Source organism: Rutilus rutilus (genome assembly GCF_951802725.1).
Source record: "Rutilus rutilus genome assembly, chromosome: 7".
NCBI lineage: Eukaryota > Metazoa > Chordata > Actinopteri > Cypriniformes > Leuciscidae > Rutilus > Rutilus rutilus.
The window spans coordinates 18,993,855-19,009,947 of record NC_140221.1 but is presented as its reverse complement, the minus strand read 5'-3'; the positions used below and the strand labels follow the sequence as shown (position 1 = coordinate 19,009,947).

The following is a 16,093-nucleotide window of genomic DNA, read 5'->3' as shown; positions in this document are numbered from 1 at the left end:
TATTACTTTTAAACTATTACTTACACCCGGCGCAATGCAGCGCCAAGCGCGATGCAAGTGTTTTTTGCTAGTTTCAGCCTGACGCAGTTATCATTTTCACATCCTGCACCACGTTGTTTAAATAGCAAATGCATTTGCACCCATTTGTGCGCCCATGGGCGTGCTGGTCTGAAAACGAGGTGTGTTCTGGCGCATTGTTGGCGCGTTGCTATTTTGAGGCAACATAAAGACTACGCCATTGACCAACTGAAACCTGGTCTAAAGTCAATGGCGCAATATTTTTTATTAGCGCGTTAGTAATGTGCGCCTAAAGGCGGGTCCACAACGCGTGTACATTCTGCTTATTAAACACACAGGGACGCACAGCAGCACACAAACATGCTAAATATTAAAATTAAAAGGATTACAATGTAAAAGATTATTGTTGTGTATATAAAGATATGGTGGAATTCGGCTTGTCCAGTAGATGGTCTGCTTGCGCACTTTAACCTCGCACATGGCGCCAGCGCAACTGGCATTTAAAGGGAATGGGAGATGAGACTCTGATTGGTTTAATGCACGTAAATCCCAAAACACACCCATTACTCATTAAGAGAATAGGGACAACCCTTTTAGACCATGCGGTGGGCGCGCCGACCATTTTTTTGTTAAACTAGCAAAAGTGGATTTGGACACGCTCTAAGTGAACTTGGGCCCTGCGCTTTAGACCACCCGCTTAGATCGTTAAAATAGGGCCCTAAATCTGTTTTTTTTTTGGCCTCATTCACTTCCAGCATGTATGCTGATATCAGCATTATGTCACATAAGCTGTTGATTGTGCTTAACTTGTATCTGGGCCGTATATAATGTTTACTGAATATCTGTGCATTTTAAACTTTTTAGGTTCAAGCTATTTGACCGATACACCGTGAGAAAATCCAAACACTTTCTGTAATTACTACAGCACAAAAGGACTGATCGATAGAACCATTCATAGAGACTGGCCTCTGTTCTGCTCTGGTAACCATAGAAACATGTGATTTCATGATGTGTGCAGGTTAATTAAAGGGGCCTGTACAGTACAGTACACCCTGAGCCGATCATAAACACGTGGACAGCTCAGATCACACGGACCGAGATCTATTTAACAACCAGAGCGCTGCCATTGGCAGGCACATTGCTAAGCAACCTCAAACGCAAGCAAGAGCACCCTCATGTGATATTGTAATAATATATTAGTGAAACCGATTTGGCAAATGCTCCAGTGCATATTTGTGTTTGCGCTCTGAAGAATGTCAAATGTATCTATTTACAATGTGTTTTTGCAGTGGTGAGCAGTGTAGCCAATCAGAGATATAGTTATTGATCTCTTGAACGCAATGGCCAATCAGAGGTGTTTAAGTAAGTCAGAATCCACTCACTGCTCAAAACACCCTTTTATATTCAGTGCTGAGTTCAGTGCAAAGTGTAGACACGATATATAAGAGATTTATTCTGCATTGCTGCCAGCTTCATTGATTTTAATGGACTTTTGTGAGATCGCAATGAACTGACAAAGCGACAGCGTTTTAGTGACTGTAAAGGGAGCGATCTTGGCTCGCTTTCGAGGCTACAGCCTATATACTCCATTGAATAAAACTATTGTCTTTCATGCTGCTAAGAGGACCGATGGCCAATTGCATGCTGCAAAGTTTCGGAAGTGACATCTACATATAAATACTGGATTCACTCTGTACAGGATAGAAATATGACATGTTAAAATAGTAATGCATTAAAGGCAGACTAATAGATTAATAGAAAAATATTGTTAGCAAAATATTTTTGAAATTCTATTCCAATTATTGGTAAAAGTGATGACTTGTAAATAATCTTAAATGTCTCACTGTACACTGCTAAAGAGTCGTCATTGAGCACCCTCAGTAATTTCAGAAGCACCCTCTGTGATTTGATTCTGGAAACAGGCCTGGCCATTGGTGATTAGCAATACCAAGCAAGAGTTAAAGTGACCCGTCGAGAGCAGACAGACAGAGACGATGAGTTCAACTAAGGACGTGTGTTAGACACTGGTGATGAATGAGCCACGGCGACTTGATTTATGGATCAGAAGCAGCACAGCTGGGATTCAGGTGGCCAATAAGTAGCACGAAACTCATTTATCTCATGTTTTTTTAAGTTTTTTTTTGCCGTTGCTTGTTTTGTAAGTCACTGAAAACGGCATCCCAGATTCAAAACCAGTGCGCTATAGGCCAAAACAGTGTCCATCTTCTGACTCACGCCGTTTCCCTTGCAAAAGCCACACAAGTATCTTCCCTGTGCACTTGTGGCCCAGCTATCGCCCTCACAATGGGGAAGTACTAAAATTACAGCTGCCCAGAAACGAGTGGTCCCCTCCTCACACACAAATCGCCTGATGTGTGTACGTGATAAAGGAGCCGATTCTATTTCTGGGGCTCCGCAGAGGAGGCTTAACTGTAAATGGGCTTGGCCTAAGTTTCCACTCAGCATCAAAGCGAGCTGACCAGCTAGTGTGGTTAAGCACACGCTTGCTTTCCCTGCGAGTTGGACATTCTCTGATTTCTTATTGTGGTGTAACGGTCGAATTAATCCTGTTATCCGTGTTTGTTGATTCGGTGTTGAGGTTTCAGGCCGGCCTCGATTCAAGCAACTGAAAGAACTGAACATGCACTGCTACTTCAATGACCCATAAACTGCAGAGGTGTGGTAGGACCAAATGCCTGTAAGCGGTAAATTAACAACACAAAAGCAAAAATAAAAAAACTTTATGGACTTGCTACTCACTCCTACGAGATAAAATAGACTTTCTCACATGTGTTGGCTGACCTCTCCATATCTCATAGCATAACATGTGTCGCAGATGCATAAATACACGTAGCAGAGGATTTGCGGTTGTCTGAGAATGCCAGGCTGCCAGCCAAACAAATAAATGTCTGCGACGAACATCATAACATGGCACACTTTGCTAGAAAACACCACTCCATAACATAACTTGAAAAAATATATTCAAATAATATACACACTACTGTTCAAAAGTTGTTGTTTTTTTATGGTTTTGCCTCTATGCGCACCAAGGCTGTGTTTATTTGATCAAAAAATACAATAAAAACATTTAAAATAACGGTTTTCTATTTTAATATATTTGTAAAAATGTAATTTATTCCTGTGATTACAAAGTTGAATTTCCAGCATCATTAATCCAGTCACATTGATCCTTCAGAAATCATTCTAATATGCTGATTTGGTGTCAAGAAACATTTAATATTATTATCAATGTTGTAAATAATTGTGCTGCTTAAAATTTGTGTAAAAAACTCTCACTTTTGATCAACTACATGCATCCTTGCTGAAAAATGTTTAATTTCTTAAAAAAAAAAAAAAAAAAAATCTTACTGGGTCCTTGTGACTGGTATTAAAAAAATATATGTACTTATATATTATTAAGTATTTTATTAATAGTATATAGATTTATATATGTATTGCTATGGTTTCATTCTTAATGCAATACCTGTATACTACTACTACTACTACTACTAATGATAATAATAATAATAATAATAATAATAATAATAATAATAAATCTGTCATTTAAAAAAAAAGAGGGATACTAAACGTCTTGGAATCAATAAGTAACTAAGGCTGCTGGAAGAGAGCGAGAGAAAAAGTCATGAATATTCATGTAATATTCTCTATTAGGCCATTAAAAGGCTGCTTGTGTCGTTTGACTCTCTTCAACTCTTGTTTCCAGAGTTGTGGTCTACATCAACTCCACACTGTGCCCTGTGTTAGCCTGTCGTCGCGACACAATGGCTATATTTGATGGCTGTAGACCTTGAATGTGGACAGCAGGGCCACACCAACAAGTGGTACTTTTGTGCATTCGAGACAGTGAGGAGAGGGGGTCAGTTGACAGACCTTACCCTCACCCTCATACAATAGACTCAGGGCCAGACAAGGTTACCCAGCTGTGTCTCAGCAACCCGGAGGCCAAGTTCAAAACATCTACTGTCCCGCTTTAAATATCCAAGCCATGCTTCTGCAGTGACCACTGGTTAGTGGTTAAGACTGGCAGACCCACATACACACACGCGCGTGCGCGTACAGACGCTAACAGATGCACAGACACACATACACAGACGTCCACATATACCCAGAGACTCTGAGGCAACCACAAGCCGAAGCAATCCGACTGTATAACTATTCCTTTCAAGTGGATTGTTCTGGTATATAGAAACTCATATACAAATTCTCCAAAAGGACTGGGCTACTAGATGGAAAAATATTCCAAGTATGTTTTACTCCAAACACACGGTAGGCCTTATCCTACAAAGGACATAAAGCAGAAGTACAGGGTGAGAGGGGAGCTGTGTGCGCTATCATTTTCAGACAAGAGCTGAAGCAAACAAACAAAGGGACATGGCTCAGACAGTGCAGCATATTGCTAATGCCAATATGCTTGTTTACCTCTTTACTAAAAAAGCTGATATTTACAAAGCTTATAAGGATGAACATCTCTATATGCTTGAAGAGCACATCACAAGAGTGCGTGCATTTGATTTCACCAAACCTGACAAATTCAGTAAGGAAATCGTTTAATGCTAATATACACTAAAAGGTTTGGGGTCAATAAGATTTTTTTGTTGTTGTTTGTACGAAATTAATACTTTTATTCATCAAAGATGCATTAAACAGATCAAAAATCACAGTAAAGACATTTATGATGTTACAAAAGATTCCTATTTCAAATAAATGTAAAGTAGCACAACTGTATTCAACATTGATAATAATACGAAATGTTTCGTGAGCACCAAATCAGCATATTAGAATGATTTCTTAAGGATCATGTGACACTGAAGACTGAAGCAATGACTGCTGAAAATTCAGCCCAATATTATTGTTTTTACTGTTTTTTTTTTTTATCAATTGAATGCAGCCTTAAAAAATGCAAGTATTAAAAAATAGTACCGACTCCTAATCTTTTGTATATGCTAATATTCTAAGTGTATACTGTATGCTAATACCGATACACACGTTAACACAAAACAACTATTGTGCAGTAATTATTTCGCAAGAATTGAAGTGAAAAAAAAACAAAACCAAATATTTTCAGCTACTGAGGCTGTTGGGTTTGAACCAATCCAGTTCAGTCCAGTTCGCTTAATGACTAAAGTCTGCGAAGAAATTACTGTGAATACAAGCCCAGCTTAAACAAACAGAACGTTCTGCTGAAAATTTGCGAGGCTGGTTAGAGCTGGAAGAGAATTCGTGCAGTTATTGGCTGAGTAAAAGTCATGATGGAGAGGGAACATACTGTAGTATGTGGGGATGCCGTCCTTACCAGCACTGGTGCCCGCGCCAGTGGAGAGATCAGTGCCCATCAGACCACCTAGCATGGGAAGAGAAAGACAGAGAGAGAGAGAGATTCAGTCACTTCATTGCAGCTGACATCCATATCCTACCACAAAATCTTCCCTCTTAAAACTGTCAGGTCATTTATTCAGCTCCTTCAAGCCATAGAGATCACCCTCCCTCTCAGCATGTTTAAGAGCGAGGGAGACCGAAAGACAAATATAAGGTGACAGAGACGTGCGTGTGTTTGTCTGAGAATAACAAAACACTGTCCTTTTCCACCTCAGCACACATTTCTAAGGAGGAAGCGATGTGGCTGACGGGGCTCGTCCGCAGTGTCCAAGAAAAATTACACATTTTTATTTTTAAGCATGCAGGGGAGCAAGTGTGGTCAGAGGCGTGCAGGCTGGGCCAAAACTCATATTTAGCTAAGCGCTCCTGGAACACAGAGCTGATTGCATCAGGAGAAAGCAGTTTTAATGACAGAGCTGTGGGTGAGAGACTCTGTCTAATGAAGCAAGACAACACAACAATAACAAAGCGCCAACAGGATCCTGCTGTACACTATACAGAACCTTAAAGGGTTCTGGTCAAGCGCATCATATGTAAAACCTTTTTATGGGTTCCCATCATGGGATCATTTCATGGATTTCTTTTTCATGAATTAATTTAATTTGAATTCATTTTATACTTTGATTAAATCGTATCATTTAAACAGCTTGTAAACATGCTTTATCACTAGAATTATTTTTTAAATAATCCATTAAACATGAAAGTATTATGCAATCATTTAAGAGATTTCTCCTTATAAAAGCTTTAAGCCTATAGAGCCCCACTGAACCTTTTTTTTCTTCTAAAAATGTAAGAATATTGGCACTAGGTACATACAGACAAAAGGACAGATTAATATAAATATAGGGGAATGCTGAGTATTAAATTAATTATTGGTAATATTATTCTGTTGGTATGACAGATAATTTGTAACACGTCTAACTTTAATACTATTTTAATTATTATTATTTTTAATAGTATTTTTAATGGGACAAAAAAAAAAAAAAAAATGTTTACAGTCACACTATGCACAATATGATATATGTATATGTGTGTGTGTTTTTACCTGCACTAGGTGGTCTGTGTGTGACCCCGGGTGACATGCTGTTTCTCTGCAGGCTGTGGTGGGCCAGTGGAAGCAGGTTATGATTGCCTGGGTAGATCTGGTTATTCACTGGGATGGGCATCTCGTAGGTGGAAGAGGGCACCGCCTGGTTGGAGACAGAAGCAATAAATACCTTTAAAATACTGATTAGTAACATAAACTACAATAATAATGGTGAAAACAACAAGTTAAATACACTGAATACAAAGGCAAAGCGGGGGGGAAACAAGACTAAAATTTGAACGTGAATACTTAACCTTTTGCAAAGCAAAAACAATATTTTTTTGACAAATATATTGAATGCAATGTAGGAAACTTGTTTCCATAATTGCAACTTTTTTAATCTCACAATTCTGACTTTTTCTCAGAATTGCGTGATATAAAGTTGCAATTGCGAATTATAAAGTCAGAATTGCGTCATATTATTCAAAATTGCAAGTTATAAAGTCAGAATTGTGAGATATAAACTCGCAATTCTGAGAGAAAAAAAGTCATAATTTCGCGTTTATATCTTGACTTTATTTCTCGCAATTGCAAGTTTATATCATGTAATTCTAGCTTTATAACTTGCAATTGCAAGTTTGTATCAAGTAATTCGGACTTTATTCCTCGCAATTGCGAGTTTATATCTCGCAATTCTGACATCATAACTCACAATTGTGAGAAAAAAAGTCGCAATTATCTTTTAAATAGTTTTATTCTGTGGAGGAAACAAGCTTCCATAGCAATGGCATCAATTCCTAGAACTCCTGAGAAGTATTGCTGTCCATTTTCTCTGTTATCTCCCCTAAACGAACAGGCTGAGATGACTCTAACCCCTCTAAATCTCTGTAAATCCTCTTGTTCATGTCACTCCAAAAGACACAGGCTTAACCTTGAAGAGAGTCCTTCCTCCTTCATATTATGTTTTTTTTTTTTAAGGACAAAATAGCCCCTAATTGTAGCCATGTGTCCTGAGGGTCTGTAAGTGCTCATCTGGGAGAGCATCAACTGACAGGAACTGAAGAGGAGCCTCTCGCTCTTTCTCACTCTTTCATTCTTCATTAACTCACAAGGCCACAGCAATCATGGCTTGAGGCAGACAAATATTTTCTCTCCGCAGAGGTCTTGGCGGGCACAGCTTCACTTTTGTTAGGTGTTCATTTTTCCGTCTTTACCTTCATGTTCTGTTTGGAGTCTCAGAGACCCTAAGGCCTTTTAATAGCTTGAAAAATATTAGTTTGATGCTTCATGACTTTTTTGAAATTGTATGAGAACTAATTTATAAACCACATTCTAACCTTATAATACCAATCAGTTATTGTACATTTAATTTTTTTCCTGGGGTAATAGTCAAATATATTACTAGACCACATTCATAAAAAGTGTACGTCTACTCTCTGACAAAACAGAGGGATACTGCTTCAGTAATATCAGCCTAATTTAATTATATAATTGTATTTAATAAAATAAGGGGTCAATATCTAAATGACTACTTTTTAGTTTAATAGGTACATGATTCAGGTCACCCTTAGCAATAATAACAGTCAAGCTTAACAGAACATGGGGGAATCTTTAGCATCTTTGCTAAGTTTGCCCTATTTTTAAATGAAAGAGATTTCCACATCTTCTTGTGTACGTGAGGCTGGACATCTTCGGCATGGCGCCTTTCTTCCTCTTTGTGTTACTGTACTCTCTAACTGGAAATATATAACTCAGTCACTGCGAACTGCAACTATCTTCACCACTATTACTGTATTTACCACTTCACCCAACCCAACCTAACACCGTGTCCTAACCAGACGCGATGCGATAAAATTCCAGCGACAAATAATTTGTCTGTCCACACTAGACGCGACGCGACTGCGAGATGCGTCAAAATCAATCAAAACCCACAGCCAATCAGAACAGCGTGTGGGTGGAGTCTCGCGGCACCAGAGAGTAATCTTGACGGCACTCGCAAGAAAATGGATAAGTAGGCTACATAATCAAATTCACAAATATTACACCATTTAAACATTATTAAAAATACATAGGCTACTGAGTTACTAAAACAATCTTTGTCAAAGAATACACTTGTTTGTTCACAGTTTGAACGTTCTTGTTTCCATTTGTTTAATTTCAAGATCTGAGGTGAATTATCCATTGTTGCTTTTACAGCTACAAAGCTGGGAGCACTAAATGATATTCAAAGTCACATTGCATGCTTTTAACATTAAATGAAGCACATATACAGTACCTGAGATTATCATTGCCACACTTTGTGTTTGTTGTTCCAGCGCGACGTCGCAGAAAAAATAGAAACCGTTTCTAAAATAGAATTGTCGCGAGTCGCCGATAGATCGATAGATTCTTTGACACATAAGTACAGTAGCTAGGAAAGCACATGCAATATCTGCAAATTAATTTGTTGAAATCAATCTGGTTCAGACGTGTAAGGAAGAGTATCTATTTCTGAATACCAATCAGTGGAAGGCCTTCCAACGCACAAAACACACTCTGGAGGTTAAAATGACGGTAATTGTCTTTGAGCTTCTACTTGTAGAAGTGCAATTATCACCCATGCATCCAAGGGCAGTGCCAGTGTATATACTAGATACAGTATACTAGATCTACATGATATATATTTTATATGAGATCTATATACGGTACATACGGTTAAATCAAGATTAGAATTAACTACTTTGTTTCTCCAAATATGTTTGTTAGCTTTTCCACAAAGCTGTTAGTTTTTAGCCTCTCCTCTCTTCACTGTACTTACAGACATCTTCTGAGTCTTGATCATTAGATCAAACTCTTCGTTAATCTGTTTGTATTTCTCCTCCGTGCGCGGAGTGAGAGCGAGAGTAGACTCGAGCTCCAGGCTCTCGCCGCCTTTGTTCTCCTTCTTGCTCAATGCCTGATGGCCCGCACAGAGCGAAGAGTGAGCCAGAACACAAAGATAGATAGAAAAAAAGAGAGAAAGAGAAAGGAAGTGTGAGAGGGCTGGTCTGAAATGCAGGTACTTACACATATCCTCTGTCTGCTGATCATGTGCAGATCAATGTCGTTGTTGATTTTATGGAACTTGTCGTCTGACTCAGGGCTGTGGCCCACCGAGTCGTCTGCGTCGGGGTCAGGGCTGTCACAGCCATTTAGACCTTTCTTTCTCAGGGTCTGTAAATACAAGTTTGCACACAGTTCAAATACCAACCACCATGTAGACCCTCAGGTGGAAGGGTCTGAAAAAACAAGCTGAATTTAGACAGGATTAAACTGAATGCTTTCCAGAGTTCAAAACCCATCCATGTACACTATAGCCCACTTCAGTATTTGGGGGAAATTATACCTCAAATGTTTTATGTACAGTTAAGTACACTATCGATTTATTTCATTTTTATTTTTAAAGAAAGAAAGATACATTTTATTAATACATCTAAGCAAAGACATTAAATTAAGCTAAAGTGGCAGTAAAGACATTTATAATGTTACAAAAGAATTCTATTTCAAACAAATGCTGTTCTTTTGAAAAAATCAAAGATTATTGAAAAAGAAGCATCAGCAGCACAACTGTTTCTTGAGCAGCAAATCAGCATATGAGAATGATTTCTGAAGGATCATGTGACACTGAAGACTATAAAGGAATAATGGCTGCTGAAAATTGAACTTTGCCATCGCAGGAATAAATTACATTTTAAAATATTGTAAAACAGAAAACAATTACTTAAAATTTTAATAATACTTCACAATATAACTTTTTGCACTATATAGCAAATAAATGGTGAGCATAAGAGAGTTTTTTTCAAAAACATAATTAAAAAAAAGCCCACCAACCCCAAATTATTAAACGGTAATGTATATATTGAATTTAATAATTTTTAGGTATATTTGTTTATGTCACATTTTATTTGTCACTTGTGGACCACAGTTTGAGAACCACTAGTGTAGAAACGTTAAAAGGTTTATTAACCAAGAAATTCAAACTGACATTTTATTTTCTAGAATCTTGTTTGCTTTAGACTATTTGCATAAGGTCATGTTATTTATATTCATGTAATATAAAATAATCATACATATTCCTTGCAAGTCGGTGTAAAGGAAGTTGTCGAGAGACAAGAGGACACAAACACACACACACAGACAGGAAGGGCCAACCTAAAATATAAATGTTAATATTTAATCAGGTCTGGGTCCCGAAGAGAAAAATGTCTAAATGTGATTTCAAGAGCAAGAAACAGCCCTACTGCTACTGACCACATAAGAGAGACGCCTAAAGACCTGGCCAAAATAGATTAACAGAAAGACGCCCAAGGAAAATAAAAGATATGGGGATTCTTTTGATATAACCATTAACACACTGTAAACCAAACATGTGTGATGAAGCTGAAAAGTTGTGCTATGCTTAAGCAAACAAGCTAGTGTAACAGTTCAAGAAAGAATTGTGGGCTCTCCTAATATATTAAAGCAGCAGTTTCTCTCTCTGCCACCTGATGGCCACCTTCTAGTAGGAATGAGATATTCCTCTCGCAATAAAGTCAACCGAAGAGAGAGTATTACTTTTGTATTAACACTAACAAATCTTAAATGACTATTAATTTACCATTAAGCCATTGTGTTCATTCAATGTAGTTAAGAGATTCTGCCATCCTGAGAGAAACAAAATCAGCTAATATCAGAAATTCTAAGAGAGACATTGATATTTTTTATTTTTTGTGAAAAGAAGAAATAAAAACTTGAGGCACACTGCCACATGCCGCACCAGACCCAACCCCCTTCAACTGTCTCGTGACATTATCTGCACAAGGTTCTCAAGCAGTCTGACGTCTCATCAAAGCGAGACGCGTTCCACTGGATCAACTGGCTTTAAGTGTGGCGTGGCGGGATATTAGCCACCAGCTAACATATGTGCAGCTTGCGCTCTCACACACAGTCCTTCTCTGCCTTCATCTGCCTGTCTGCATCAATCACACAAGAATTAATTTACTCTGCTGAGGCGAGGACTTGATGAAGACGGGTTTCTCATCCTCTTTTCTTTGCTATGACACGCTTCTATTAGGTGTTGAGGGAGTGTGTGGAGAGCGGCACTGCGAGATGAGAGGTTTTTTTTTTTTTTTCTTCCTTTATACATATTGAGCTTATCAAATGCTTTGATGATGAGTACCAGTCTGGTTGTTTTGTGCGACTGAAATAGAAAATGACGGATTTTGAGTCTCAGTCATTAAAAAAGACAAACTAAACAACTTTATAATGCTATATACATACGTAAAGTACACATTGTGGTAGTCCAATCAAATTGGTTACTTCAAAAGTGTTTTTTTTTTTTTTTGTCTGCAATGATAGGATGCCCCCTAGCAGAACTCAGGTATTGCCTTGGCACCGGGGTGGGGGAAGGTTGCGGTGTAGCCGGCGTCGATCTGAGGCAACGGAGTGCGAAGAGGCAGAGTAGACTATAGTGTGCTGATGGGAGGCCATGCTGGCTGAGTGAGCGCTCAAGCAGGGATCGGCAGTTTAAGACCCAGCATGAAGCCGCTCTGAACCCTCTGACGGTCCGCCGCTATGCCACTCATTCCAGATATGTGCACCTGCCACCAGCCCTCGCACACGCACACACACACACTGTTCTTCTGTAGGGTGGTAGAGCTAGCCAATCACAGAGTGTATGCTGAAGATGGCCATAAATGGCTAAACAAACACCCATTCCCCTGAGAGAAACAAAATGTGCTCAGATGTTGCTCTCTCATAGCTCAGGAGGCTTAGTGGATGTCTTAACTGTACTTCTTTGAAGCATCATCTTTTTCTTAGTTTCAAATAAATCAAAAATTGACAAACATGAGACATAGAGAGTAAGAGTACAGAGCTATGAAATTAATTTTCACAGCTCAGGTGAATTTAATGGAAAATAAATGTGACTTTTGATTGCAGACTTGGCAAATATGAGCATATTTATCAGGGTCTTTTTCTCAGTTGAGCAAAATTCTCTATTTGAACTTGTGAGAAACAATTGAGAATTTAAAAAGATCTCATAAAAAAGTGTATAAATCATAGACATTTTTATGAATAAATAAATAATTTCATAATACATGTAGGTGTTAATAAATTGAATTGAATTCAATAGATTTTTAGGTCCATTTTTAAAATAATTCATAAAATAATAAAATAATATTTTAGGGACAACCAGTGTCAACAGATTCATTTGGTTTCTTGGCCAATGTGAGCACAGAATGAGACATGTTAAGAGAGAAGACGTTACTGGGGTCTCTTTCTCACTTAAGCAAAAGTCTCTATTTGAACCCCTTTAACTGTTGAGGAGAAACATTTGAGACTCCTTACATCCCATTAGTAATTTTTATTTCCCATGGGTTTGTAATGACTCACTCATAATCACTCCCATGATCTTCATTTCTAAAAGAAGGCAAAACACACAGCCAATGCAATTGATTTCCCAAGAAGCAACGGCAACATTAATGCTTCTAGTTTGCCGGTCTAAAAATAAGATACAGTAGACAACAAACACCCTGTACTTGGAACAAGCAGCGAGAACATTCTGATGTCTTAATAGCTCCGCGAGATGAAAGCTGCATGATTGTCCTTCCAAAACATCGATGAGAAGTAATCAATCTAACAAAGTGGAAAATGGCCAGGCGGGGGTGAGGGAGGGGGGGCTGATAAAAAGCTAAAATGCACAGATATAGTCAATATAGAGCTTTGGAAAGGACGAGCAGCTGGAGGTTTCTGAGAATCAAGAATGGGTGAAGACAAGGAAGGGAAAAGAGTGGGAAGGAATGTCTCCTTCATTGGTATGCTCCTAATTAAACTCTTTCATACTTCTCGTCTCTCCTGACTCCTTCTGTCAGACCTCCTCTCCCGGCTGAAGCCTAAATAATGGACTGATATCAACTACAGTCTTGCAATTCCAGCTGTAATCAAGCCAGAGAAACTCTAGCTCGAGTAGCCAAAGATGATTCCCTACTGTCTTCACTACTGATCATTTTACCCTGACCTCTTTTTAAAATCTGAACAGTGTCCAGTGCTCATTTAGACATCTAGTTAAAACCAGGCCAGACTGATGAGGGATTCTGACCCAGACAGACCACATGGTTTATTTTTAAGAGGGTTTCTGTTGTGGAATGGAGATGACAGGTTTGCAGGCAGGTCTGGAGAAAGTCCCTCATTCAATATTCTGCTGGAGACCATGGAGATATGACAGACAAGCTTAATTTCTATGATCTGACAACAAAATATGGATGATTAATCGTATTTTAATGACGATCACGATATCTGCTTCCCTCGATTAATTAAACATAATGGTCTATGATATTGGTCCATGGTTATTTATCCTTAATACGTTTTTTTTTTTTTTTTTTTTTTTTCGTTTAGAATTTATCTTGCATTGGCTTTTATGTATGGGCTTGCAAGATGTCGACAGTTTAAATTCCCCAATCAGATATTTTCTCTTAAACTTTGCTCTCAAACTGGATACAGTTTCTGCCTAGTGTTTTACTAATACACAACCTGGTGACCATGCACACATACTCTCTCTGAAAACACAGTCAAACATGTCTGTTGGAGTTTAGCGAACTCAGTTGTGATATTCTGCTCAAATAAAATTGTAATAGAGCCGGTCTATGCTCCTTCACAAGGCTGCTTGTGCTTGTTTGCTGCCAGTAAATCTGTGACCAAACATGAATCTCGACTATATTATTTGCGATTGTCGTTGCTGAATACATGCACTTCCTCGTGTGTTACAATACAAGGACTTTTTGTTGTTTTATAAGAAAACAGAAGCTTTTGACAGAAGCTTCTTAAAGTTTTCATAACTGTTAAATCAGGAAACTAGAAGAGTTTGAGTTGACATTCTCTGGATTTGTCGTTCCGTGGAAGTGTAATAATTTTGATGAAATGTAAACAGAAATTTCACAAATGACAACAATCCTGACTAATAATCATGATTATTACTGTTGAGCAAAATAAGTAATTATCACATTTCCGTGTCCCTGTCATAAAGATTCAAATAACTTGAATAATCAACACTGATAATCAAAGTTTGCACTGTTACTTTGAGGTCCTAGCAGAACAGTTACATTCATTTTCATTAGCTCACGTTAGCGGTTTACAAAAAAAAGACATCATTTCACACAGGGCTCTATTTTGGCAGCTCAGTGACTCTCCTTGCTCAGCACATGTACTCGTGTTTTTTCCACTTCTTTCTCTCTTATACAAATCCACTATAAAGCCACTAACTCCAAGGTGGTCCCATTAGGCCAACAGAGATGACATCATGCACCTCAACAGTCACGCCTCCACCATGTGTGTGCTGCGAGTAAGTTGGAGTTAATTATTGCGTACAGTCATTGCTTCAACAGAGTGGATGGAGGTCAGAGAAAGCTCAGTGACAGAAACACACTCGATCCAAAAGCGCTCTGCAGATGGCCTCACTAAAAACTCTGTGATTTGATATGGTGCTTTTGAGGGGGGACCGCAGAGTACCCTGCTCCCGTTGAACATGAGAGTGCAGAACTTCAGGAAGAGAGCCAGTCTGTCTTGACCTTATTGGAAGCATATGGCTGTAGAGAAAGCAAGGAAGCCACCGTTTAATTAAGTGTGGTTTGAACATGCTATACGACAGTGTAGCGAGACATGAATGCAGATGACAAAGGATGTGGCCTCCATATGTGCCTGTGTCTCTGTGTGCATGTGTACAGTAAGATAGTAGTGTGAGGTGGTGCGTCACAGAAGACCATCCTTCTTTGAACTAACCCATCATGCTTTTCAGCCTTTGGAAGTGGGCACCTCTTAACTCCTAAAAACTTTACTGTAATTTTCTTGCTTTGAGCCCTTCCCCCTCTACACTATAATCACACATCAAAGAGACAAACTATAGGCCTGGCATTTTATGGTTAATATGGATATTGGTAACAGAGGTCATATCAGACTTGTTTTTTTGTTTTTGTTTTTTTTGTCCCCATGAGGTTACCAATTTTTTTTTAATTTTTACTACTATACCATTCAAATGTTTTTATTTTTTGTATACCTATATTTAGCAGGGGTGGATAAAATTGATTAAAAGTGATCAAAGAGTTTATAATCTTACAAAAGATTTCTATTTCAAATAAATGCTGTTCTTTTGAACATCATATTTAAAAAAAACTGATCAAGATTTTTGCAAAAATATTAAGCAGCACAGCTGTTTTCAACATGGATGATAATAAGAAATGTTCTTTGAGCAGCAAATCATAATATTAGAATGATTTCTGAAGGATCATGAGACACTGAAGACTATAATGATGCTGAAAATTCAGCTTTGTCATCACAGGAATAAATTACATTTTGACATATATTAATATGGAAAGCAGTTATTTTAAATGGTAATATTATTTCGCGATATTGCTGTTTTTAGTATATTTTTAATCAAATAAATTCAGCCTTGGTAAGCATAAGAGAGTTATTTAAATAAAATGTAAAACATATATAATATATATATATACACACTACCGTTAAAATTGTTCTTTTATGAGTTCGGATATATTCATTGGTTTGATGTCAGATATTTGAATGAACGAACAAGCCGTCTTTTTTTTTTTTTTTGAGAAGTTTTCCGTTCTAAAAGTTACAGTATGTTTTCTTGACACAATGAAC

General features: G+C 38.1%; 1 protein-coding gene across 7 annotated transcripts in view; it reads right to left on the bottom strand.

Annotated features, from left to right (window-relative positions):
* The window catches only part of mef2cb (myocyte enhancer factor 2cb), a 76,555-nt gene that overhangs the window by 7,266 nt on the left and 53,196 nt on the right, over positions 1-16,093 (bottom strand). For 3 of the 7 annotated variants that reach the window (XM_084413502.1, XM_084413501.1, XM_084413505.1), the window contains 3 exons: positions 9,488-9,634; positions 6,461-6,605; positions 5,306-5,380 (listed from right to left, as the gene is read on the bottom strand). In XM_084413502.1, the coding sequence (XP_084269628.1) occupies positions 5,306-5,380; positions 6,461-6,605; positions 9,488-9,634 (367 nt within the window). Of the gene's footprint in view, positions 1-5,305; positions 5,381-6,460; positions 6,606-9,239; positions 9,378-9,487; positions 9,635-16,093 lie in introns of all 7 variants that reach the window. The other 4 variants (XM_084413504.1, XM_084413503.1, XM_084413506.1 and 1 more) reach the window with 2 other exon arrangements.